This window comes from Pristiophorus japonicus, chromosome 16, assembly GCF_044704955.1.
Source record: "Pristiophorus japonicus isolate sPriJap1 chromosome 16, sPriJap1.hap1, whole genome shotgun sequence".
NCBI classification, from domain to species: Eukaryota; Metazoa; Chordata; class Chondrichthyes; family Pristiophoridae; genus Pristiophorus; species Pristiophorus japonicus.
Genome location: NC_091992.1, coordinates 370915 through 396789, shown reverse-complemented (window position 1 = coordinate 396789; position 25875 = coordinate 370915). Strand labels below are relative to the sequence as shown.

General features: G+C 45.4%; 1 protein-coding gene across 2 annotated transcripts in view; it reads left to right on the top strand.

Moving 5' to 3' along the window:
- The window catches only part of LOC139226240 (integrin alpha-E-like), a 244876-nt gene that overhangs the window by 93967 nt on the left and 125034 nt on the right, over window positions 1-25875 (top strand). For both annotated transcript variants that reach the window (XM_070856861.1, XM_070856862.1), the window contains 4 exons: window positions 2050-2121; window positions 11705-11820; window positions 12806-12960; window positions 15623-15776. In XM_070856861.1, the coding sequence (XP_070712962.1) occupies window positions 2050-2121; window positions 11705-11820; window positions 12806-12960; window positions 15623-15776 (497 nt within the window). The remainder of the gene's footprint in view (window positions 1-2049; window positions 2122-11704; window positions 11821-12805; window positions 12961-15622; window positions 15777-25875) is intronic.

Here is a 25875-nt window from a genome sequence, read left to right as displayed (position 1 = left end):
CTATTCCCCTTACAATAGAATCCCCTACCACTATAGTTCTTCCACTTTTTCTTGCCCTCCTGTGCAGCAGAGCCACCCATGGTGCCATGAACTTGGCTGCTGCTGCCTTCCCCTGAGCCATCTCCCCCAACAGTATCCAAAGTGGTATATCTGTTTTGGAAGGAAATGACCGTGGGAGACTCCTGCACTACCTTCCTACTCCTGCTCTGCCTGATGATCACCCATTCCCTCTCTACCTGTGTAACCTTTACCTGCGGTGTGAGCAGCTCACTAAACATGCTATTCACGACATCCTCAGCAATGCGGATGCGCCAGAGTGAATCCATGCGCAGCTCCAGTGCCGCAATGCGGTCTGACAGGAGCTGCAGCTGGATACACTTCCCGCACACAGAGTAGTCAGGGACACTGGAAGTGTCCCAGATTTCCCACATAGCACAGGAAGAGCATGAAAATTTGTCACATATGATTTCCCTTTCATAAAACCATGCTGACTCTGCTTGACTGTATTATGATGTTCTAAATGTCTTGCTATTACTTTCTTAATAATGGACTTCAGCATTTTTCCAATGACAGATGTTAGGCTAACTAGTCTATAGTTTCCTGCTTTCTGTCTCCCTCCTTTTTTAAATAGGGGCATTACATTTGCGGTTTTCCAATCTGCTGGGACTTCTCCAGAATCCAGGGAATTTTGGTAGATTGAAACCAATGCATCACTATCTCTGCAGCCACTTCTTTTAAGACCCTAGGATGTAGGCCATCAGGTCCAGGGGACTTGTCCACCTTTAGTCCCTTTAGTTTGCTCAGTATTTTTTCTCTAGTGATTTTTTTTAAAGTTCCCCCTCCCTATAGCCCCTTGGTTAACTATTATTGGGATGCTTTTAGTGTCTTCTACCATGAAGACCGATGCAAAATAATTGTTCATAGAAACATAGAAAATAGGTGCAGGAGTAGGCCATTCGGCCCTTCTAGCCTGCACCGCCATTCAATGAGTTCATGGCTGAACATGCAACTTCAGTACCCCATTCCTGCTTTCTCACCATACCCCTTGATTTCCCGAGTAGTAAGGACGTCATCTAACTCCTTTTTGAATATATTTAGTCTCTGCCATTTCCCTGTTCCCCAATATTAATTCCCCAGTCTCATCCTCTTGGGGACCAACGTTTACTTTAGCTACCCTCTTCCTTTTTATATTCCTGTAGAAGCTCTTACTATCTGTTTTTATATTTCTTACTAGTTTACTCTCATAATCTATCTATCTTTTTCTTTATTATTTTTTAGGCATGATGGGATGAATGGACTTCTGTGCTGCAAAGCCTATGGTTCTATCAATGTATGTGAATCTAACTGTCCGCCTTCTCTTCTGCTTGTGGGTACACAAATGGTTACCATATGTAAAATGATTTTATTAATATATGCAGTATATATTTCCTTCTCCAGTTTCATTCTGTAAAGCTACTCTTACCTTTTCTGAACAAATGTGTATTACAGTACCACAGGCGCTGGTAACCCTTCCAAACTTCAGCCAAGTGGCCATTCTTCAGGTGTAAGCCTGGGCAGTGAGTTCACTAAATAGGACATCACAGCTAGATCCAATCCTGTCCTCCCCTGGCATGCAGACTGCAGGAGGCATCACTGGGCAGGGCTTGGAGCAGAAGCCATGTGTAGTTTCCCCCACCTTAATTCAGGGATGCTGAGATCAATTGTATCACCGTCACGTGGTGCAGCATCTTGGGATGTTTTACTATGTTAAAAGCACCATATAAATGCAGGTTGTTATGTTATTGCACATAGTTTCCTGCCCAGGGGAAGGAAGGAATCATGTGAGAAGGAGGTTAAATAAATTAAGGAACTGTCAAAAGTCATACTGTTGCTGTTACTGCTGTCAAAAAGCCTTAAAGGGGCTTTGCAAAGATGGAAGGCTTTTGATAGTGTTGCATGAAGTTCACATGAACAAAAATTGTTTAAAATAGGACCAAAAACACACGTGAGGAATTTGTGGTTTGCTTAAAGGCTCTGGTATTGACTATAACACGGTTGTGATCATTTCAGGAAAAGCCAAACAAAGCAACAAGAACAGCAACAACAACAATGGGAATGACGAGGAAGATGATGAATTCCCAGGTAACAGACCAATGATTAACTGTCAGCTCTGAGCAGGTTCCAAGGGACCAGCCGCTGTTTCACATTTGCAGTAAACACTCTGTTAGCTTTAGCAAGTACTTACTATTACAGGAATAAAGCTATTCAAATATCAGTGTAACTTTATTACTGTAATATTAATCCTATTCAGCTACAGAAGCAAAAACAATCTAGATATTGCAAATCTTATGTATATGTGCATTTCTTTTTCTCACTACTTTTGGTAACACTTTTATGTCAACATTTAATATGTTAAAATAGTTTATAAACATATAAAATGGAAATTTTCCTATGTAAATTATTGCATGTCACAAGGTTGTTGCAGACTCTGGCATGCTCAGAGGATCACAAGCAACATTGGAAACCATTGTTTTTCCCTATTTTACGAGTGCTTAAATTCCATTTTTTCCCCGGTTGATTTCATGACCTAACTCCTCGTCTATGCCTAGCACTGTGCCCCTTCTTCCTCCCTCCCTGCACACCCTACTTAGCTGCAGTCCTTACTTTATCTCGGAGTTTCTCTCCCAGTGACCTTTGCTTCCAGTGACCTTTGCTCCCAGTGACCAAGCCATAAGTTTAAACATCAGGCCCTGGAGAGTCCTGGTGACCAGCTGTGCCACTTAAAGTACAGCAGGGTTTAACTTCTGGCCATCAGTCTGCCCCAATTCTGAATCCATCCCAGATCCTGAGCATTGGATCAGTAGCACAAAGGGCAGGTATCCACACCATTTATAGCCATTGTCTTCCGACCCCATCACAAACTCTGCTCCCTCACCACCTACTCCATCCCTCAGCACGGCTGCTGCCTCAGACTGAAACAGACTGTTCTCAACCTCAGTGTCCAGTTCTACTCCGAGCTGAGTTTCCATTCCATGTTGTCTCCATCACAAAGCCTACTTCAACCTCCCTAACATCACCCACCTCCATCCATATCTTCACCTTGTTTGCCACTGAACCTATCATACATGTCTTTGTCACCTCCAGACTCAACTACTCCAATGTCTTGTTGCAATGTTTGGATTTGCCTTGATATTTCCTTGGGTTCTGTGCTGCTGATCATTCCTACATCAGGACTGAGCCTGTACTGTCCAATATCTAATAAAACAGTGACATAATCTAGGGTGTAACGATACTATTCACGGTGGATGCTATTCGAGGCAGAAAATTAATAAATAAGTTTTGAACACAGAGGGAACAAAGGATGGAAAATAGACAACAAAGAGGTTTGGCAGTGCTTAATGGGATGTACTTCAATGCAAGGAGTCTAGGGAATAAGGCAGATGAGCTGAGGGCACAGATAGACATCTAGAAGTGTGACATCATTGCTTTTACTGAAACATGGCTGAAAGAATGGCATTCCTGAATACATCGTTTTCAGATGAGATAGCAAGAGGGATAAAAAAAAGGAGGGGGGTTTGTCATATTGATTAAAGAAACAATTACAGCGATGAGGAAGGATGATACGTTAGGAGGATCATCAAATGAGGCCATTTAGATTGAACTGCAGAACAAAAAGGGGTGATCACACTGCTGGGTGTGTACTCTAGACCAACAACAACAACAACTTGTATTTATATTGCGCCTTTAACGTAGTAAAATAGCCCTCGGTGCTTCACAGGAGTGTCATAAAACAAAATTTGACACCGAGCTACATAAAGAGAAATTAGCGCAGATGACCAAAAGATTGGTCAAAAAGGTAGGTTTTATATAGCATCTTAAAGGAGAAAAGAGAGGTGGAAAGGCGGAGAGGTTTAGGGAGGGAATTCCAGAGCTTGTGGCCTAGACAACTGAAGGTACGGCCACCAATGGTTGAGCAATTAAAATCAGGGATGCTCAAGATAAGAGGAGTGCAGACATCTCGGGGGCGGGGGGGGGGGGGGGGGGGGTGGTGGGGGAGTTGTGGGGCTGGAGGAGGATACAGAGATAGGGAGGGGCGAGGCTATGGAGTGATTTGAAAACAAGGATGAGAATTTTAAAATCTAACCTTTGCTTAACCGGGAGTCAATGTAGGTCAGTGAGCACAGGGGTGACTGGTGAGCGGGACTTGGTGCGAGTTAGGACATGGACAGCCGAGTTTTGGATCATCTCAAGTTTATGTTGAGTAGAATGTGGGAGGCCAGACAGGATGTGTTGGAATAGTCAAATTCTAGAGGTAACAAAGACATGGCTGAGGGCTTCACTAGCGGATGAACTGAGGCAAGGGCGGAGACGGGTGATGCTATAGAGGTACAAATGGGCACTCTTAGTTATGGCTTGGATATGTGGTCAGCAACTCATTCAGGGTCAAATATGACATCAAGGTTGCGAACAGTCTGGTTCAGCCTCAGACAGATGCTACGGAGAGGTATGGAGTCAGTGGCGGGGACCGAAGACAATGCTTTCAGTCTTCCCAATGTTTAATTGGAGGAAATGTTTGCTCATCCAGTACTGGGTGTTGTACAAGCAGTGTGACAATTTAGAGACAGTAGAGGGGTCGAGAGAAGTAAAGGTGAGGTCGTCAGCGTACATGTGGAAACTAATGCTGTGTTTCCGGATGATGTCACCAAGGGGCAGCATGTAGATGAGAAATAGGAGGGGGCCAAGGATAGATCCTTGGGGGACACCAGAGGTAATGATGCGGGAGAGTCGGCGAGAGGTGTGTGGAGAGGCGTCGGCACTTCGGAGAGAGGCCTATAAAAGGCACAGCGGGGAGTCCGGGGCCCAGGGTCGGCGAGAGGTGCATGGAGAGGCGTCGGGACTTCGGAGAGAGGCCTATAAAAGGCGTACTTGTGCAGCTACAGGGAGAAGGCAAAAAAGAAGTAGAAAGAAACAGAAAGGTGACGTCACAGCCAAGGGGGTAAGTGATTGGCTGGTGATTGGTGAGTAGCTTTTCTTGTTTCTCTTCGATAACATTGAGTAAACTTTAGCATTGTTGTTGCCTATCGAAGGGTTAAGTCATGGCAGGACAGCTCGGTCACATGTTATGCTCCTCCTGTACCATGTGGGAACTCAGGGACGACATCAGTGCTCCTGACGACTACGTGTGCGGGAAGTGTATCCGCCTCCAGCTCCTGACGGACCGCGTTGCGGAGTTGGAGCTGAGGGTGGATTCACTCTGGAGCACCCACGATGCTGAGAATGACGTGAGTAGCACGTATAGCGAGTTGGTCTTACCGCAGGTGAAGAGTCCACAGCCAACTAGGGAATAGAAGACCAGCAGGAAGAGCAGTGCAAGGAAGGTAGTGCAGGGGTCCCCTGTGGTCATCCCCCTGCAAAACAGATACACTGCTTTGGGTACTGTTGAGGGGGATGACTCATCAGGGGAGGGCAGCAGCAGCCAAGTTCATGGCACCGTGGCTGGCTCTGTTGCACAGGAGGGCAGGAAAAAGAGTGGGAGAGCGATAGTGATAAGGGATTCAATTGTAAGGGGAATAGATAGGCATTTCTGCGGCCGCAACCGAGACTCCAGGATGGTATGTTGCCTCCCTGGTGCAAGGGTCAAGGATGTCTCGGAGCGGGTGCAGGACATTCTAAAAAGGGAGGAGAACAGCCAGTTGTCGTGGTGCACATTGGTACCAACGACATAGGTAAAAAAAGGGATGTGGTCCTACGAAACCAATTTAAGGACCTAGGAGCTAAATTAAAAAGTAGGACCCCAAAAGTAGTTATATCGGGATTGCGACCAGTGCCACGTGCTAGTCAGAGTAGGAATCGCAGGGTAGCGAGATGAATACGTGGCTTGAGCAGTGGTGCAGCAGGGAGGGATTCAAATTCCTGGGGCATTGGAACCGGTTCTGGGGGAGGTGGGACCAGTACAAACCGGACGGTCTGCACCTGGGCAGGACCGGAACCAATGTCCTAGGGGGAGTGTTTGCTAGTGCTGTTGGTGAGGAGTCAAACTAATATGGCAGGGGGATGGAAACCAATGCAGGGAGACAGAGGGAAACAAAAAGGAGATGAGGAAAAGTGGAGGGCAGAGAAACCCAAGGCAAAGAACAAAAAGGGCCACTGTACAGCAAAATTCTAAAAGGACAAAGGGTGTTAAAAAAACAAGCCTGAAGGCTTTGTGTCTTAATGCAAGGAGTATCTGTAATAAGGTGGATGAATTAACTGTGCACATAGATGTTAACAAATATGATGTGATTGGGATTACGGAGACGTGGCTCCAGGATGATCAGGGCTGGGAACTCAACATCCAGGGGTATTCAACATTCAGGAAGGATAGAATAAAAGGAAAAGGAGGTGGGGTAGCATTGCTGGTTAAGGAGGAGATTAATGCAATAGTTAGGAAGGACATTAGCTTGGATGATGTGGAATCTATATGGGTAGAGCTGCAGAACACCAAAGGGCAAAAAACGTTAGTGAGAGTTGTGTACAGACCTCCAAACAGTAGTAGTGATGTTGGGGAGGGCATCAAACAGGAAATTAGGGGTGCATGCAATAAGGGTGCAGCAGTTATAATGGGTGACTTTAATATGCACATAGATTGGGCTAACCAAACTGGAAGCAATACGGTGGAGGAGGATTTCCTGGAGTGCATAAGGGATGGTTTTCTAGACCAATATGTCGAGGAACCAACTAGGGGGAGGCCATCTTAGACTGGGTGTTGTGTAATGAGAGAGGATTAATTAGCAATCTCGTTGTGCGAGGCCCCTTGGGGAAGAGTGACCATAATATGGTGGAATTCTGCATTAGGATGGAGAATGAAACAGTTAATTCAGAGACCATGGTCCAGAAGTTAAAGAAGGGTAACTTTGAAGGTATGAGGTGTGAATTGGCTAGGATAGATTGGCGAATGATACTTAAGGGGTTGACTGTGGATGGGCAATGGCACACATTTAGAGACCGCATGGATGAACGACAACAATTGTACATTCCTGTCTGGCGTAAAAATAAAAAAGGGAAGGTGGCTCAACCGTGGCTATCAAGGGAAATCAGGGATAGTATTAAAGCCAAGGAAGTGGCATACAAATTGGCCAGAAATAGCAGCGAACCCGGAGACGGAGAAATTTAGAACTCAGCAGAGGAGGACAAAGGGTTTGATTAGGGCAGGGAAAATGGAGTACGAGAAGAAGCTTGCAGGGAACATTAAGACGGATTGCAAAAGTTTCTATAGATATGTAAAGAGAAAACGGTTAGTAAAGACAAACGTAGGTCCCCTGCAGTCAGAATCAGGGGAAGTCATAACGGGGAACAAAGAAATGGCGGACCAATTGAACAAGTATTTTGGTTCGGTATTCACTAAGGAGGACACTAACAACCTTCCGGATATAAAAGGGGTCAGAGGGTCTAGTAAGGGGGAGGAACTGAGGGGAATCCTTATTAGTTGGGAAATTGTGTTGGGGAAATTGATGGGATTGAAGGCCGATAAATCCCCAGGGCCTGATGGACTGCATCCCAGAGTACTTAAGGAGGTGGCCTTGGAAATAGCGGATGCATTGACAATCATTTTCCAACATTCCATTGACTCTGGATCAGTTCCTATCGGGTGGAGGGTAGCCAATGTAACCCCACTTTTTAAAAAAGGAGGGAGAGAGAAAACAGGGAATTATAGACCGGTCAGCCTGACCTCAGTAGTGGGTAAAATGATGGAATCAATTATTAAGGATGTCATAGCAGCGCATTTGGAAAGAGGTGACATGATAGGTCCAAGTCACCATGGATTTGTGAAAGGGAAATCATGCTTGACAAATCTTCTGGAATTTTTTGAGGATGTTTCCAGTAGAGTGGACAAGGGAGCACCAGTTGATGTGGTATATGGACTTTCAGAAGGCTTTCGACAAAGTCCCACACAAGAGATTAATGTGCAAAGTTAAAGCACATGGGATTGGGGGTAGTGTGCTGACATGGATTGAGAACTGGTTGACAGACAGGAAGCAGAGAGTAGGAGTAAATGGGTACTTTTCAGAATGGCAGGCGGTGACTAGTGGGGTACCGCAAGGTTCTGTGCTGGGGCCCCAGCTGTTTACATTGTACATTAATGATTTGGACGAGGGGATTAAATGTATCCAAATTTGCGGATGACACTAAGTTGGGTGGCAGTGTGAGCTGCGAGGAGGATGCTATGAGGCTGCAGGGTGACTTGGATAGGTTCGGTGAGTGGGCAAATGCATGGCAGATGAAGTATAATGTGGATAAATGTGAGGTTATCCACTTTGGTGGTAAAAACAGAGAGACAGACTATTATCTGAATGGTGACAGATTAGGAAAAGGGGAGGTGCAACGAGACCTGGGTGTCATGGTACATCAGTCATTGAAGGTTGGCATGCAGGTACAGCAGGCGGTTAAGAAAGCAAATGGCATGTTGGCCTTCATAGCGAGGGGATTTGAGTACAGGGGCAGGGAGGTGTTACTACAGTTGTACAGGGCCTTGGTGAGACCACACCTGGAGTATTGTGTACAGTTTTGGTCTCCTAACCTGAGGAAGGACATTCTTGCTATTGAAGGAGTGCAGCGAAGGTTCACCAGACTGATTCCTGGGATGGCGGGACTGACCTATCAAGAAAGACTGGATCAACTGGGTTTGTATTCACTGGAGTTCAGAAGAATGAGAGGGGACCTCAAACGTTTAAAATTTTGATGGGTTTAGACAGGTTAGATGCAGGAAGAATGTTCCCAATGTTGGGGAAGTCCAGAACTAGGGGTCACAGTCTAAGGATAAGAGGTAAGCCATTTAGGACTGAGATGAGGAGAAACTTCTTCACCCAGAGAGTGGTGAACCTGTGGAATTCTCTACCACAGAAAGTTGTTGAGGCCAATTCACTAAATATATTCAAGAAGGAGTTAGATGTAGTCCTTACTACTAGGGGGATCAAGGGGTATGGCGAGAAAGCAGGAATGGGGTACTGAAGTTGCATGTTCAGCCATGAACTCATTGAATGGCGGTTCAGGCTAGAATGGCCTACTCCTGCACCTAGTTTCTATGTTTCTATGTTTCTATGTTTCTATGTTTCTATGTTTCTATGTTTCTATGTTTCTATGTTTCTATGTTTCTATGTTTCTATGTTTCTATCTTAGTTTAAGGGAATGAAGCTGGGCAGGTGGATGGGGCATCAGTGGGAGAGCATTTTGGTGGTAATGATCATAATTCAGTCAGATTTAGGGTAATTATGGAAAAGGACAAAGATAGACCAGGAATAAAAGTTCTCAATTGGGGAAAAGACAATTTTACTAAAGCTGAGATGTGATTTAGCCAAAGTGGACTGGAAACAGCTACTTGAAGGTAAATCAGTATCACGGCAGTGGGAGGCATTCAAGGAGAAGATAGAGAGGTTCAGAGCAAGTATCTTCCCACAAAGAAAAAGGGCGGGACTCCCAAATCTAGAGTCCCCTGGATGTCAAGGGGCATACCGGGTCGGATAAGGGAATAAAAGGGAAACTTATGTCAGATACCGAGAGCTAAATACTACAGAAACCCTAGAGGGGTATAGAAAGTGCAGGGGTGAAATAAAAAGGAAATTAGGAAAGCAAAGAGAGGGTCAAGCAGCATCTGTAGAGAGAGAAATAGAGTTAACATTTCAGGTCTGTGATCTTTCATCAGAATTCGAATCGGTTCGTGACATGGTGGAAGGCAGGTGAGATTAAATGACAAAATGGACGATGGTCTAGTAAAGAAACAAAAGATTTGTTTAGAGAAGGTGTAAATGGCAATAGCGGAGTCATTACCAACAGCTGCTGTCTGAAAAATGGGAGCAGTGGTTATGATCTGAAATTGTTGAACTTGATGTTGAGTCCAGAAGGCTTTAAAGTGCCGAATCGAAAGATGAAAGCTATTTCTCGAGCTTCCATTAAGCTTCATTAGAACAATGTAACAGGCCAAGGACAGAGAGGTCAAAGTGGGAGTGGGACTTAGAATTAAAATGACAGGTGACCAGAAGCTCAGGTTCACGCTGAACGGAGGTGCTCCGCAAAGCAATCACCCAATCTACGTTTGGTCTCCCCAATGTAGAGGAGACCACATTGTAAGCAACAAATACACTATACTAAATTGAAAGAAGTACAATTAAATCACTGTTTCACCTGGAAGGAATGTTTGGTGACCTGAACAGTTGGAAGGGAAGAGGTAAAATGGCAGGCATCACATTTGCTGCATTTGCACGGGAAAGTGCCGTGGGCAGGAGATGGGCTGTTGGGAGTGATTGAAGGGTGGACCAGGGCGTCGCAGAGGGAACGATCCCTTTGGAATGCTGAAAGGGGAAGGGAGGATGTATTTAGTGGTAGTATCATGCTGGATGCCACATTCCATACCAGTGCTTCCATATCATGCCATCTTCCATACCATATCAGGCCAACAGCCCCAGCATCAAAGCACTAACCACACTCAACCAGCTCCATTGGGCAGGCCACATTGTTCGCATGCTTGACACAAGACTCCCAAAGCAAGCACTCTACTCAGAACTCCTATACGGCAAGCAAGCCCCAGGTGGGCAGAAGAAACGTTTCAAGGACACCCTCAAAGCCTCCTTGATAAAATACAACATCCTCACCGACACCTGGGAGTCCCTGGCCATAGACCGCCCTAAGTGGAGGAAGAGCATCCGGGAGGGCACTGAGCACCTCGAGTCTCGTCGCCGAGAGCATGCAGAAACCAAGCGCAGGCAGTGGAAGGAGTGTGCGGCAAACCAGTCCCATCCACCCTTTCCTCCAACCACTGTCTGTCCCACCTGTGTGACCGAATCTGTGGTTCTCGTATTGGACTGTTCAGTCACCTAAGAACTCACTTTTAGCGTGGAAGCAAGTCTTCCTCGATTTCAAGGGACTGCTGATGATGATGATGATGTAGGTTTTCCTTTTTCCTCAACCCTCCACCATGGTTGACTGGGCCCTCGACCATGTCCATCACATTTCTCGGACTTCTGCTCCCACACCTTCCCCTCCTTCCCAGAACCATGATAGGGTTCTCCTCGTCCTCACCTTCCACCCCACTAGCCTCCACATTCAACGGATCATCCTCAACCATGATGCCAGCAGTGGAGTCTATCGTGAGATGGTGTCATCACTCATGACTTTGAGTCTGAAACACCTGGACTATCACCTTTCCATGGTTTGAGAATTACCTTGCAGAGTTCCTTTCATTGTTTACATGGAAGGTCACTAGCTGCACTCCAGTTCTCTAGTTTGCTAGTTGGAATTTCTTGAGACAAAGAATTGCCAAGATATATTGTTATTGATGAGCCCGCTAACACCAATCCCCTTCTGTCTGGCATAATTCAATCTCGCATGCAAAATTCAAATGATGTTACAGTCCTTGTATTTGTCTTCAATCCTATGCCTGGGATATTGTTGTACCACATGTGTAAAACCAACCCTTGGGGGCTCTTGATTAAACGCCAGTTCCCATTATCCACCCATTACGGTGGATAATGAAAATTCTACTGTAGATGGTGTAATTTACTTTTGATAAGTTAGTCTTGTATAGATAAGACTGGAAGCTGGCTGGCTGGTACCTGCACAAGTATCATCAAATCTTGTCTAAAGTATCATCACACCTGAAAGTCTGAAATTGGGATATGATGCTTCTCAGAGCTGAGCTAAGGTAATACATGGTTGGTTTCACATTACTGATTTAATATTTGTGTTTCTACAGGCACAGAGATTGCAATCGTTCTGGACGGATCAGGAAGCATCACGGCCAATGAGTTCCAACAGGCAAAAGACTTTGTAATAAACATAGCAAAAAACATTTGGAAAAAATGCATCGAGGTAAATGATGAAAGCTGTTAGAAGCTATTAGAAACCTGGGCCAGTAGATGGCAAATGCAATTCAAAGCAAAATACAAATATAAAAAGACGACACAGATTACAGCTATCAGATGTTTGTTTCCCAGCCCATTCACCTCTGGTTCCTAAGAGAGGAGGAAGTGGGCCCCACTCCTTGATGCCGCTGTAATGCCTTTGTTTCTGTGCCTGTTAAAACTGCAGGAGTGGGGATTCTGTCTGCTGTAAATGGCTGAAAAGAACTTGATTGGCTGTGAAAGATTTGAGAAAAGTCTGAGGGTGCAAAAAGTGTGATAAATAAAGAGTTAAAAACAGAAAATGCTGGAAATCTGAGAGAAACAGAGTTAATGTTTCAGGTCGATGACCCTTTGTCAGAACTGGCAATAGTTTGAAATGGAACAGATTCTTAAGGAAGTGCTGGGGGCCTGAGAGGGGGAGGGGAGGCAAGAACAAAAGGGAAGGTGGGCCGAATTGATATAGTGATGGCACAAGTTAGGAAACAAAAGGTGAGTTTAGATAGGGTGTGAATGGCAGAATGATTACCAGCTGCCACTTCCCCCACCCCCGGCCTCCCCCCTTCCCCCGCTCCCGACGGATCCTGAAGTTAAAATTGCCTCCATGGTGTGGAGATGGTCTTATTGCAGTGGGTCTGATCGTTTCCTCTCCTCTAAGATTTAAATCAGCGGTTTTTACAATTCAGGTCCCTAATATTCTGTTAACCATTGAGTAATGAATTTCAACATATATTCCATATGGAATCTCTTGCTGATGACTCCCTGCTGGGTCTGAAGATATGAAATAGATTGTCTCCACAGGGAAGAGAAATAAGCTTACATTAAAACTAATTCCTGTTAGACAAGGTTGTTTATAAATGATATTGTCTTAAGCCAGATGGGGAATAATAATTTCCAAAATGCTAGGCACAAGTTTTGGGTGGTGACAGAAATGAACGTTGAGTTTCTATTTACAGTGTGAATTTGCCCTGGTACAGTACGGTGAGGAAATTCTCACAATATTTGATCTGAAGGACAGTCGGGAAATGAGTTCTGGAATTTTCTCAATTGTAAGAAATATGGCTCAGTTGGGTAAGGTCACAAAGACGGCTTCAGCGATACAACATGTTCTGTGAGTATTAAATATTGTCTCTGTATTGCACTCTCGCTCTGCGATTAGTGGTTCAGTGACCTCTCTGTTGCTTTTCTCCATCCTGTTTGTCCATTTTTATCCTGCCCCTCATAAAGTACATGAAACATCCTTCTCTGCATATGAAGCTATTGTGTTCCTAACACAGATGAGGCTGCACACAGGGAGGTTAAAGTAACAGTGACCTCAGTCTTTAACAAGACACTCCAGAGTGAGGAACAGGCCTTATATACAGTGCTCCCAAGGGATGCTGGGATCCCTTGGGACTTCAGGGGATGAGCTCCCTGGTGGTGGAACATGGGAGTGCATGCTTTACAGATACACAACATCACTCCCCCCGCCCCCCCCCCCCAAAGTAAAAGTAAAAACTATTTACAAGTTGAGGCGGTCGGGAGCCTTTCTTTCCCTGGTGGACCGCCTCGGTACAAATGTCAGTTCTGGTGTGTTGGCTGTGCCCTTGCTGGGCTGGCGTGTTGTTGGCCCTGCAGGGCTGCTAGGTGAACCTGGCCTTGCTGGGCTGTTGGGTGTGTTGGGTTCGATTTCCTGGTCCGGGGTGGTGTCGTTGATCCTTTGGGTGTGTGTTGTTCGTATTCCCGTCGCCAGTTATTGTGTTCCTAATACAGATGAGGCTGCACATAGGGAGGTTAAAGTAACAGTGACCTCATAGAAACATAGAAAATAGGTGCAGGAGTAGACCATTCGGCCCTTCGAGCCTGCACCGCCATTCAATGAGTTCATGGCTGAACATGCAACTTCAGTACCCCATTCCTGCTTTCTCGCCATACCCCTTGATCCCCCTAGTAGTAAGGACTACATCTAACTCCTTTTTGAATATATTTAGTGAATTGGCCTCAACAACTTTCTGTGGTAGAGAATTCCACAGGTTCACCACTCTCTGGGTGAAGAAGTTTCTCCTCATCTCGGTCCTAAATGGCTTACCCCTTATCCTTAGACTGTGATCCCTGGTTCTGGATTTCCCCAACATTGGGAACATTCTTCCTGCATCTAACCTGTCTAAACCCGTCAGAATTTTAAACGTTTCTATGAGATCCCCTCTCATTCTTCTGAACTCCAGTGAATACAAGCCCAGTTGATCCAGTCTTTCTTGATAGGTCAGTCCCACCATCCCGGGAATCAGTCTGGTGAACCTTCGCTGCACTCCCTCAATAGCAAGAACGTCTTTCCTCAAGTTTGGAGACCAAAACTGTACACAATACTCCAGGTGTGGCCTCACCAAGGCCCTGTACAACTGTAGTAACACCTCCCTGTCCCTGTACTCAAATCCCTTTGCTATGAAGGCCAACATGCCATTTGCTTTCTTAACCACCTGCTGTACCTACATGCCAAACTTCAATGATGTACCATGACACCCAGGTCTGGTTGCACCTCCCCTTTTCCTAATCTGTCACCATTCAGATAATAGTCTGTCTCTCTGTTTTTACCCCCAAAGTGGATAACCTCACATTTATCCACATTATACTTAATCTGCCATGCATTTGCCCACTCACCTAACCTATCCAAGTCACTCTGCAGCCTCATAGCATCCGCCTCGCAGCTCACACTGCCACCCAACTTAGTGTCATCCGCAAATTTGGAGATATTACATTTAATCCCCTCGTCTAAATCATTAATGTACAATGTAAACAGCTGGGGCCCCAGCACAGAACCTTGCGGTACCCCACTAGTCACTGCCTGCCATTCTGAAAAGTACCCATTTACTCCTGCTCTTTGCTTCCTGTCTGCCACCCAGTTCTCAATCCATGTCAGCACACTACCCCCAATCCCATGTGCTTTAACTTTGCACACTAATCTCTTGTGTGGGACCTTGTCGAAAGCCTTCTGAAATTCCAAATACACCACATCAACTGGTTCTCCCTTGTCCACTCTACTGGAAAATCCTCAAAAAATTCCAGAAGATTTGTCAAGCATGTTAGTCTTTAATAAGACACTCCAGAGTGAGGAACGGGCCTTACGGGCCGGCTTATATACAGTGCTCCCAAGGGATGCTGGGATCCCTTGGGACTTCAGGGGATGAGCTCCCTGGTGGCGGAACATGGGAGTGCATGCTTTACAGATGCACAACAGAAGCGCTATAAGATTGTAAGTTGGAATCATACAGCATCGGAGGCATTGCAAGAGCTATTCGATTACTCTTTCCCCTTAGTCTTGCAAACTTCCCCTTTTCCAGTATATATCCAATTCCAAAGTTACTATTGGATCTGCATCCTCCACCCTTTCAGGCAGTGCATTCCAGATCATAACAATTCGCTGGGTAAAAACAGTTTCCGCAGTTGTTTCTGTTGCTAGTACAGGTCTATCTTACTTTTTAAAAACTGCCATATGGAATGTGTCTTTTCAATGGACATTTTTTGGACATTTTTCTGGCACCAGCCAACAAATGACCTCATTATTGAATTCAATTGTGGGCGACAGATATGTGTTTTTCTGATACACGCTCGTGGTGTGAGCTACCTCACTCCATGCAGACTTGGAAAATCTACTCTAAACATGTTTCTTTATTTCTCAAAACATTAATGTCTTAAAATATTCTTCATATTACAAAAGTAAATCTTTCAAAAAGTAAAGAACTAAAGTAGTGAAATGTGCTCATGAGCTGCTGCCTTTACATTTCTTGTACACTCAGTGACAACATCTTCAACGAATTACATGGCTCCAACAAAAATGCCAAACGGTTTATCATTGTGGTAACAGACGGAGAAATATTCAGGGATGAGAGAAACCTATCGGATGTAATCAACTCGAGTAAAATGGCTAATGTGACACGGATAGCTGTTGGGGTAAGCTTATTAATATCAGGTCCTGAGTATTAGGTCAGTAATTGTCAGTGATTTGTTTGTCCAGTGCTATCTCTTGTGCTATTAAAACCTGTGTCAGTTGTGGGAATAGTCAGAGAATCAATACTGTGGGTCAATGTCAGTAAATTGTGCTGCATTTAAGGATGGTGTAACTAGCACTGGGTGTGATTATGATCAAAAGAAAACCTGTTAATCCAGTGCATCCGGTTTGCACAAGGGTGAGAACACAAATATTTGTGTAACATTGTGAGACTTTTACCAATTTGGTCTGGAAGGAAGTTTGGTTTAATTTGTATCATGCTTTTTAGGTTCAGCTGACAAAGGGTTAATTCCTAGTGCTATACAAACCATTTAGAATGTTGATTTTTAAAAAATTGATCTGATTGAGTGGAATATTGGCGCCATGATAAACTGTTTACTTTTGCATATTGCTCCAGCGTTGAGACAATGGGAAGTTGTTGAGCACATCCCAGAGCAGTTCATACCCTGATGTTAGAATGGGTCTGGCAGGGCAACTTTGCTCAACACTGCAGGTGCCATGAGGCGGGAGGTGTTTCATTCACAGTGGTAGCTTTGATTTTTTTACATTTCAAAATATACTTTATTCATATAAAAATTTGCACAATACATTGGAAGACAGTTCAGTACATTTGGATGCTGACCACAGTTCCGTTCAATAGATTTGCTTGCATTACATTTCGAGGTACATTTCAGTACAATCCAGGATACATTGTAATACAGTCATCATATTGCTTTACTAGTGGCCCTATACGGTACACGGAATGGGTGAGGGTACAGTTACATCTCTTTGCAACATACATTACTAAACAGAACTTGCATTATACATGGCACTGCATAGGTTTTTTCAGATCATGGTGCTCTATGTATACAAACAGTTTACAAGTACAGCCTGAGGGGAGTTTTATACTGATTCCAGCCCCTGGGTTTATCGTGACGGAAGGGCTTTAAACTGTGGCTCTTCCCCACCATGCCTTTGCGGCGACTGCACCAATCTTTAGTGTGTCCCTCAGCACGTACTCCTGGATCTTGGATTGCGCCAGTCTGCAACACGCAGACGTGGACATCTCCTTGCTCTGGAAGACCAGCAAGTTTCGGCAAGACCAAAGTGCGTCTTTCACCGAGTTGACGGCCCTCCAGCAGCAGGTGATGTTTGTCTCGGTGTGTGTCCTTGGGAACAGCCCGGAGAGCACAGAGTCCTGTGTTACGGAGCTGCTTGGAATGAACCTCGACAGCAACCACTGCATCTCCATCCAGACCTGCCTTGCAAAGGGCCAATCCCGAAGGAGATGGTGACTGTCTCGTCCGCACCACAGCCAACTCGGGGGCAGAGTGCCGTGTCTCTGAAACCCCGGCTGTGCATGAAGGATCTGATGGGTAGAGCCCTCCTCACCACCAACCAAGCTACATCTTGGTGCTTGTGTGAAAGCTCTGGCGATGAGACGTTCTGCCAGACGAGTTCGACAGTCTGCTCGGGGAACCGCCCGACAGGGTCCACCCTCTCCTTTCGTAGGGCGTCCAGGACCTTATGTGCCGACCACTGCTTTATGGCCTTGTGGTCAAAGGGGTTTCTTCTGGTAGCTTTGATTGTGGCTTCAATCCACGTCATAGAATGAGATAAAGAAAGAAAGACAAATCTAGAGCAGGCAGAGATGCAGTAGATCTCACTCTCTATTCAGGCTGAGGGAGAGGTGTGCACACATCGACCTGAAACATTGCTCTTGATATTATCCCTCCTATGGCAGGAGGGAGAAGATTGGGGTCAGAGTTAAAACATCAAATCCTGACTCGCTGCACACCGCAATTTTTACGGCTGCAGATATCAGAGTGTCCCGTTGTGGAGAGGCGGACATTTATTAACATATGTAAATCCGACTCCCACAATATAATTAGGAGCTCAATTTGAAGTTAACTGGTGCTGTGCGAGTTTCCCGGGGATTGGAAAACTCGGCAGTGAAACAGAGGCGACAGCAGCCGGTTCCCCCAAGGTAAGTGGCTCTTTTAGCACTCTTTGTGGGCCAGCAGGAGTATTCCCCCAGCCCTCACTCTTCTAATCGTGGGACTCCTTCCAACCCCGCCCCCCCTCCATGGCGGGGGGGGGGGGGGGGGGCGGGGGGTTATATATAGAATAACAGATACCTGGGAGTGAGTTACAAACTGGAATCTATTTGAGGGTTTTGGGGTGGGGCATTGTGGGGGGTTATAATAATGGATACCCAAGAGTGTAATCAAGGAGTTCCGCTGAATTTATATATAGAATAACAGATACTGGGAGTGAGCTATAGGCTGGAATCTCGTGGGTTTATATATAGAATAACAGATACAACGGGTGAGTTTATAGGCTGGAATATAAACAAGGGCTTGTGTGGTTTATATATTGAATAGCAGTTACCCAGGAATGAGTTACAGGCTGGAATCCAGTACAGAGAAGAGCCATAAAATGATTCCAGTGCTTATGGTTCTAAGTGCTGAGGCGATATTTGTAAAGCTGAACTTATTTAATTGTAGTGAAGATTGAGTGGGGACGACTAATCTCTCTAAAATGGTCAGCAGACTCAATAATGTAAATCATTTGTAGATGATACATTTGTGTGTCAGTGTTGTTAGGCTATTCACCATGAGGGGCGGGAAGTATTAGAGTCCACATTGTTGTTAAATGTCCACATAGCTGTGCCTCCAACACAGGCAGTTGGGTAGTGAGCAAGATTCTTGGCTGATTTGCAGCTTGCTAGTTCAGGGAGGTCAGTTTAGTCCTCCTGAGATAAATCTGTATTGCTCAGCTATGCACTGTCCAACCTTGCTGCGGCATCAAGAATAGCTTCTTCCGTGCTTTCACAGTGGAAGGGTACTTGTTTTATTTTTCTTTATATCTCTTTCAGGAACTAGTGTTTGGGAGATTGATAATCAGATTATTACAGTGCTCGTGTCTTATCAAGTCTGAGCTGCTGTTTTTTCCTGCGCTTGACAAGTAGTCTAATCCTGCTCTCCTACTCGCTAATACTCCACTTTCTCAAGTAATTGCTTTTCGAGTGTGCTGGGTTGTCTTAAAATGAGGTCACCATAGTGATTATGGCTCATGTGGAGCATAAACGCTGGCATAAACTGGTTGGGCCAAATGGCTGTATGTTCTATGAAGAGTAATTATTTCACCACTAGCCTAAATTCCCTTTTGGAGATTTAGAGGAAACGTTATATTTTACGAGGGGAATTTTAACTCTCCAAAAAGGGTGTATTAAAGTCAGGTGGGATGATAAAATGTTACAAATCTCAAATGCAACCCAAGCTACCTCGAACCCACCCACTTCCATTTAATGGAGACGGGACAGTGGGGTGGGGGGGGCCCAATCTGCTCCGATAGAAACGTAGGAACAGGAATAGACCATTTAGCCCCTCGAGCCTGTGGGATCATGACTGATGTGTGACTGAACTCATTATCCTTTGCCTTTACCCCATATCCTTTAATATCTTTGGTTAACAGAAATCTATCAATTTCAGATTTAAAGTTAACAATTGACTAAGCAGCAACTGCCATTTGCAGTAGAGAGTTTTAAACTTCTACAATCCTGTGTGTGTAGAAATGTTCCTAACTTCACTCCTGAAAGGCCAGGCTCTACTTTTTAGACTATGTCCCCTAGTTTTAGATTCCCCAACCAGCAGGAATACTTTCTCTCGATCTATCCTATCAGTTCCCCTGAATATCCTGAAAGCTTCGATCAGATCACCCCTTAACCTTCTAAATTCCAGGGAATACATCCCTAGTTTGTGTAGTCTCTCCTCGTAATTTAACCTTGGAGTCCAGATATAATTATGGTAGATTTAGCAGTGTAAATTTACTAAGGCCAATATATCCTCCCTAAGGTGTGGTGTCCAGACTGCTCACAGTGCTCCAGGTGTGGTCTAACCAGGGTTTTGTATACCTGCAGCATAATAACTTCTACCCCTTTGTAGTCTAGTCCTCGGGATATAAAGGCCAGTATTCCATTAGCCTTTTTGATTATTTTGTGTACCTGTCCATGCCATTTTAATGATCGATGTACATGGACCCCGAGACTAACTCTAACTTTTCACCATTTAGAAAGTACTCTGTTCTATCTCTCAAGTCTAAAGTCGATTACCTCATTTTGTCTATATTGACATCCATTTGCTGCAGTTTTGCCCATTCACTTAATCAATGAATATCTCTGTAATGTTGTGCTTCCATCTACACTGCTTACAATGCCACCTATCGTTGTATCATTGTCAAACTTGGATATGCGGCTTTCTATCCCATCTAAGTCGTTGATAAATACAGTGAATAGTTGGATCCCCAACACAGATCCATGCGGGATGCAACTGGTTGTAGCCTGCCAGTTAGAGTACCTTTCCATCATCCCTCCTCTCTGGGGCCGAATTGCTCCTTTCTCTAAGGGCCGTGACCGCCTCAAACAGGTTGGTAAGGACTCACTGCTTGATTGGCGCGGAGGGGCCGACATTTTGTAAATTGCCCTTCTTTATTTTTGGAGCGGTGTATGGGACTGCCCTGCCCGTTTCCCCACTGCGTCGGACAGCGCCGAACCCTTACCGACCGGCGGCAACCCGCTTTCCTTGCCCCGTGGGAAATTGCCTCATGCGGAATTTCCCCGCGTGATGGTGCTGTCGCCGATCAGTGCCACTGACTGCTTTCCCCAGCGGGGAACTTTCTGTGGCTGGGCGGCACATCCGCCCTTAAAGGGGAGGTCGTGCTGCCAGCGACTCCATCTTATTTTTTTTATTGCTGGCCGACTGCCAGTTCGTGCCGACAATTATGACCATGAGTTTGACCAGGCGCCACCTCTTGGGTGCCAGGCCACTGGCCCGGCCAAAACCCACCCTGGTGGCCCAGTGTTTGCCACTAATGTGGCTGCAGAGCTCGCTGCGACCCTCCCCTTTAACTGAAGGGGAGCAACGTTGTGGTGTGTTGCGCTGACGTCATCAGAGATGCGCTGACATCATCAGTGCATTGCAGATGACTTGAAGGGATGGCCGCTCCGACCCGCCCACACTTCCGCCCCGCTGAAACTGGCCGCTCCGACCTTCCGCCCCGCTGAAACTGGCCGCTCCGACCTTCCGCCCCGCTGAAACTGGCCGCTCCGACCTTCCGCCCCGCTGAAACTGGCCGCTCCGACCTTCCGCCCCGCTGAAACTGGCCGCTCCGACCTTCCGCCCCGCTGAAACTGGCCGCTCCGACCTTCCGCCCCGCTGAAACTGGCCGCTCCGACCTTCCGCCCCGCTGAAACCGGCCGCTCCGACCCGCCCATGCTTTCACCCCTCTGATGACGGAAGCTCGACCCGCCCCCACACTTCTGCCCCTCTCCTGACAGCAACACTGCTCCGACCGGAAACAAGCAACAAAGTGCTGAAAATCGCTGGATTGCCCGGCCCATGCATTGGGCAGACAGAACACTGTAACATCGGTAGGTGCGCCCCGTTTCAGGCAGATGCCAATTTTGGGGCCTCTGTCTCCTGTCACTCAGCCAGTCTCCTAACCCCGTCAGTAATTTGCCTTCAATTCCATGAGCTTCAACTTTCGTTAACAGTCTCTTATCAGGGATTTTATCGAATGCTTTCTGGAAGTCCATAGAAATAATGTGCTGGATTTTCGGGTTGTTGCTGCCACTGTTTTCACCCCAGAGGGGCGGCAATGGTGGTGGTAAGCTCCTCCGGGCATCTGCAATGTTCTCACATACTTCCTTTAAAACCCTGGGATGAAAACCATTAGGTCCTGGGGATTTGACAGTCTTTAGTGCCATTTTTATCTTCAGTACTATTAATTTGCTTATGTTAATTTTGGTTAGTCCCTGTCCCTGATTCAATATTAGTTTCCTCTGAATGTCCAGCATGCCATCCACTTCCTCTATTGTAAATACTGATGCAGAGTAATTATTTAATAAGTCCACCATTTCCTTATTTTCATTTACAACATCACCGTTATCAAATTTTAATGGGCTTACATTACTCTTAACCACACCCTCTTCTAATATAATTGTAGAAGTGTTTTGTTTTTGTTTGATATCCCTTGCAAGTTTGTTTTCATACTCTTTTTATAGCTCTTTCTATCTGTTTTGTCCCCTTTGCTGTTTTTTGCATCTCCCAGTCACCAAGATCCGCGGTATTTTTTGCATTCTAGTATGCATTTTCTTTTAGGCTTAAGTTGTCCCTGACCTCTTTAGTCGTCTATCGCTTTTTTTTTTGGCAAGTAGAGCTGTTGCCCCTTAGGGGTATAAGCTGGTTCTGTATCACGTTAAATTCTATTTTGAACATCCCCCCACTAATAATCTGTCATTCTATAATTCCCTGGTTTTCCCCTCTCACTTTTCTTCAATAGCGGAGTGATCTGTGCAATTTAATAGGGTCAATAAGATCAGAGAGTTGAATGTGTGACTCACAGACTGGTGTAGGAGAAATTAGTTTCGATTCATGGGGCACTGGCACCAGTACTGGGGAAAGAGGGAGCTGTTCCGTTGGGACAGGCCTCACTTGAACCGTGCTGGGACCAGTGTCCTGGCGAATCGAATAACTAGGGCTGTAGAGAAGGCTTTAAACTAAATAGTGGGGGGAGGGCACAAGTGAGGGTAAATTTATAAAATTAAAGAGAAAGGACAAGGCAATAGTGCAGAGTAGCGATAGGGTAATGATAACCAGAGTGTCACAGGAAGAGACAGAGCGTACAGTGCATCAGTAAATAGGGTCAGAGCAGGGAAAAATGGTTAAGACAAAATTGAAGGCTCTTGATCTGAATTCGTAACAAGATAGATGAATTGATGACACAAATGGAAATAAATGGGTATGTGTCTGATCGCCATTACTGAGACGTGGTTACAAGGTGACCAAGACTGGCAACTGAATATTCAGGGTGACTTGACATTTCGGAAGGATAGGCAAAAAGGAAAAGCAGGTGGGGTAGCTCTGTTAATAAAGGATGAGATCAGCACAGTAGTGAGAAATGATCTTGGCTCAGAAGATCAAGATGTAAAATCAGTTTGGGTGGGGATAAGAAATAGCAAGGGAAAGAAGTCACTGGTGGGAGTGGTCTATAGGCCCCCTAACAGTTGTAGGACAGAGTATAAATCAAGAAATAATAGAGGCTTGTAAGAGAGGTACTGCAATAATCGTGGGCGACTTTTATCTTCAAATAGATTGGACAAATCAAATTGGCAAAGGTAGCCTTGAGGCCGAGTTCATAGATTGTATTCGGGACAGTTTCTTAGAACAATACGTTGTGGAACCAACCAGGGGGACAGGCTATTTTAGATCTGGTATTGTGCAATCAGACAGGATTAATGAATGATCTGATACTAAAGGATCCTCTAGGATGAGAAGCTTGGAGGGAGAAATTCGGTCAAGTCTCAGTCGGGGCGGTGTCCCGGGCGGAGCGTTGAATTTTGTGCCAGCAAATGTTTGCGTCTGCTGTCGCAAAATTCATCGGCTGGGCCCGGAGTTTGGAGCAGGGTGCTAAGGGAGGTGTTGCGGGCCTCTGTTAGGGCGCCAGGCTGGTGAGCAAGGGAAAATCCCGAGCTAAACAGCCGGCCTGTGGGAGAAAACAAACACCAAAAACATTCCCAATACAGAGCTCACGCCACCACAACATATCACACTAACCTGAGGTCGGCATTACTTACCTGACTGCGGCTGCTGCAGCTTGGCATGCTGCTTTCACATGCCTTCCCACCAGGGCGCTGTACAGAGCGCTAAGGGTTGGTCGGCAAACAACAATCAAGCTGGTGTTGCAACCAGGGGCAGTGCACACCGGCTTGCCACTTCCGGACGGGAATGCTCCGTGCCCCGTCGATACCGACACCGAATGTCCCGACGGAGTTTTGGAAGCTAGCTGCCCGGGCACAGGTGCTTTCCACCACCATTGCCGCCCCTCTGGAATGCTACGCAGGCAGCAAAATACCAAAAGTCCAGCCCTTGGATCGGAAATCAGTGTCTGGAACCTAAATAAAGACAATTACAAAGCTATGAAGACAGAGTTGGCTTAAGTGGACTGGAAAAATAGATTAAAAGGTAAAATGGTAGATAAGCAGTGGCAGACATTTAAGGAGATATTTCATAATTCTCAATAAAGATATATTTTATTGAGAAAGAAAGATTCTATGTGAAGGATGAACCATCTGTGGTTAACTAAGGAAGTTAAAGATGGTATCAAATTGAAAGAAAAGGCATACAATATTGCGAAGATTAGTGGTAGGCCAGAAGATTGAGAATATTTTAAAACCAGCAAAGGATGACTAAAAACATAATAGAGGGAGAAAATAGAGTAAATTAGCAAGAAATATAAAAACAGAACAGTAAGAGCGTCTACAAGTATATAAAAAGGAAGAGAGTAGCCAAAGTAAATGTTGGTCCCTTAGAGAATGAGACTGAGAAATTAATAATGGGAACAAGGAAATGGCAGAGACTTTGAACAAATATTTTGTATCGGTCTTCATGGTCGAAGACACTAAAAACATCCCAATAATCGTAAAAAAATTAGGGGGCTATTGGGAGGGAGGAAATTTAAAAAATCTCTATCACTAGAGAAAAAGTACTAGCCAAACTAACTGGACTAAATTTTGACAAGTCCCCTGGACCTGATGGCTTACATCCTAGGGTCTTAAAAGAAGCGGCTGCAGAGATAGTGGATGCATTGGTTGTAATCTACCAAAATTCCCTGGATTCTGGAGAGGTCCCAGCGGATTGGAAAACTGCAAATGTAACGTCCCTATTTAAGAAAAGAGGTAGACAGAAAGCAGGAAACTATAGACCAGTTAGCCTGACATCTGTCGTTGGGAAAATGCTGGAGTCCATTATTAAGGAAGTCGTAGCAGGACATTTAGAAAACCATAATACAGTCAAGCAGTCAGCTGGTTTTATGAAAGGGAAATCATGTTTGACAAATTTATTCGAGTTCTTTGAGGAAGTAACGATCAGGGTGGTGAAAGTGGCACCAGTGGATGTAGTGTATTTGGATTTCCAGAAGGCGTTCGATAAGGTGCCACATTAAAAGGTCACTAAACAAAATAAGAACTCATGGCTATGGGGGCATGGATAGAGGATTGGCTAACTAACAGAAAACAGAGTTGGGATAAATGGGTCATTTTCAGGTTGGCAAACAGTGACTAGTGGGGTTCCACAGGGATCGGTGCTGGGTCCTCAACTATTTACAGTCTATATTAATGACTTGGATGAAGGGACCGAGTGTATTGAAGCCAAATTTGCTAATGATACAAAGGTGGGTGGGAAAGCAAGTTGTGAGCAGGACACAAAGGGGGAGAATTTCGGTCGTGTCTCTGTTGCAGCGTTAACCTGGGCGGAGCGGTAAATTTTGCTCCAGCAAATGGTTTGCGTCTGCCATCACAAAATCCTTCAGCTGGCTCCTGAGTTTGGAATGGAGGGCAAAGGGAGGAGTTGCACACCTCTTTTAGGGCGCTGGGCCGGCTGAGCCAGTGAAAATCCCAAGCTAAACAGCCGGCCTCGGAGCGACCTAAGACAGTCCGGGGGGAAATAAAATGTGAAAAAAAGCACCAAAAACATTCCCATTAAATAACTCACGCCACCACAACATAAATCGCTTAAAAAAAAGAAAACCAATGACACTTACCACAGGTCGACACTACTTACCTCACTGCAGCTGCTGCAGCTTGGAACACTAGCTTCCACAGGCGGTCCCACCAGGGCGTGTTATGGTGCGCTAAGGATCGGGCACGATCCAAATATCGAGCAGGTGTCGCAACCAGGGGCGTTGCACACCGGCCCGACACTTCCGGGCGGTAATGCTCCGCTCCCCGCTGAAACCGGCACCGAATGTCCCGGCGGGACGCTGGCCACCACCCGGAAGTGCTTACTGCCACTATTGCCGTTCCTCTGGCAGAAGACTGAAAATACAGCCCAAAGAGTCTGCAAATGGATATAGACAGGTTAAGTGAGTGGGCAAAAATTTGGTAGATGAGGAATAATGTGGGAAAATGTGAAGTTATCCACTTTGGTAGGAAGAATAAAAAAGTAAATAATGATTTACTCACATATTCTTATTTCTCTCTCCTGATTTAAATATTTTACATCT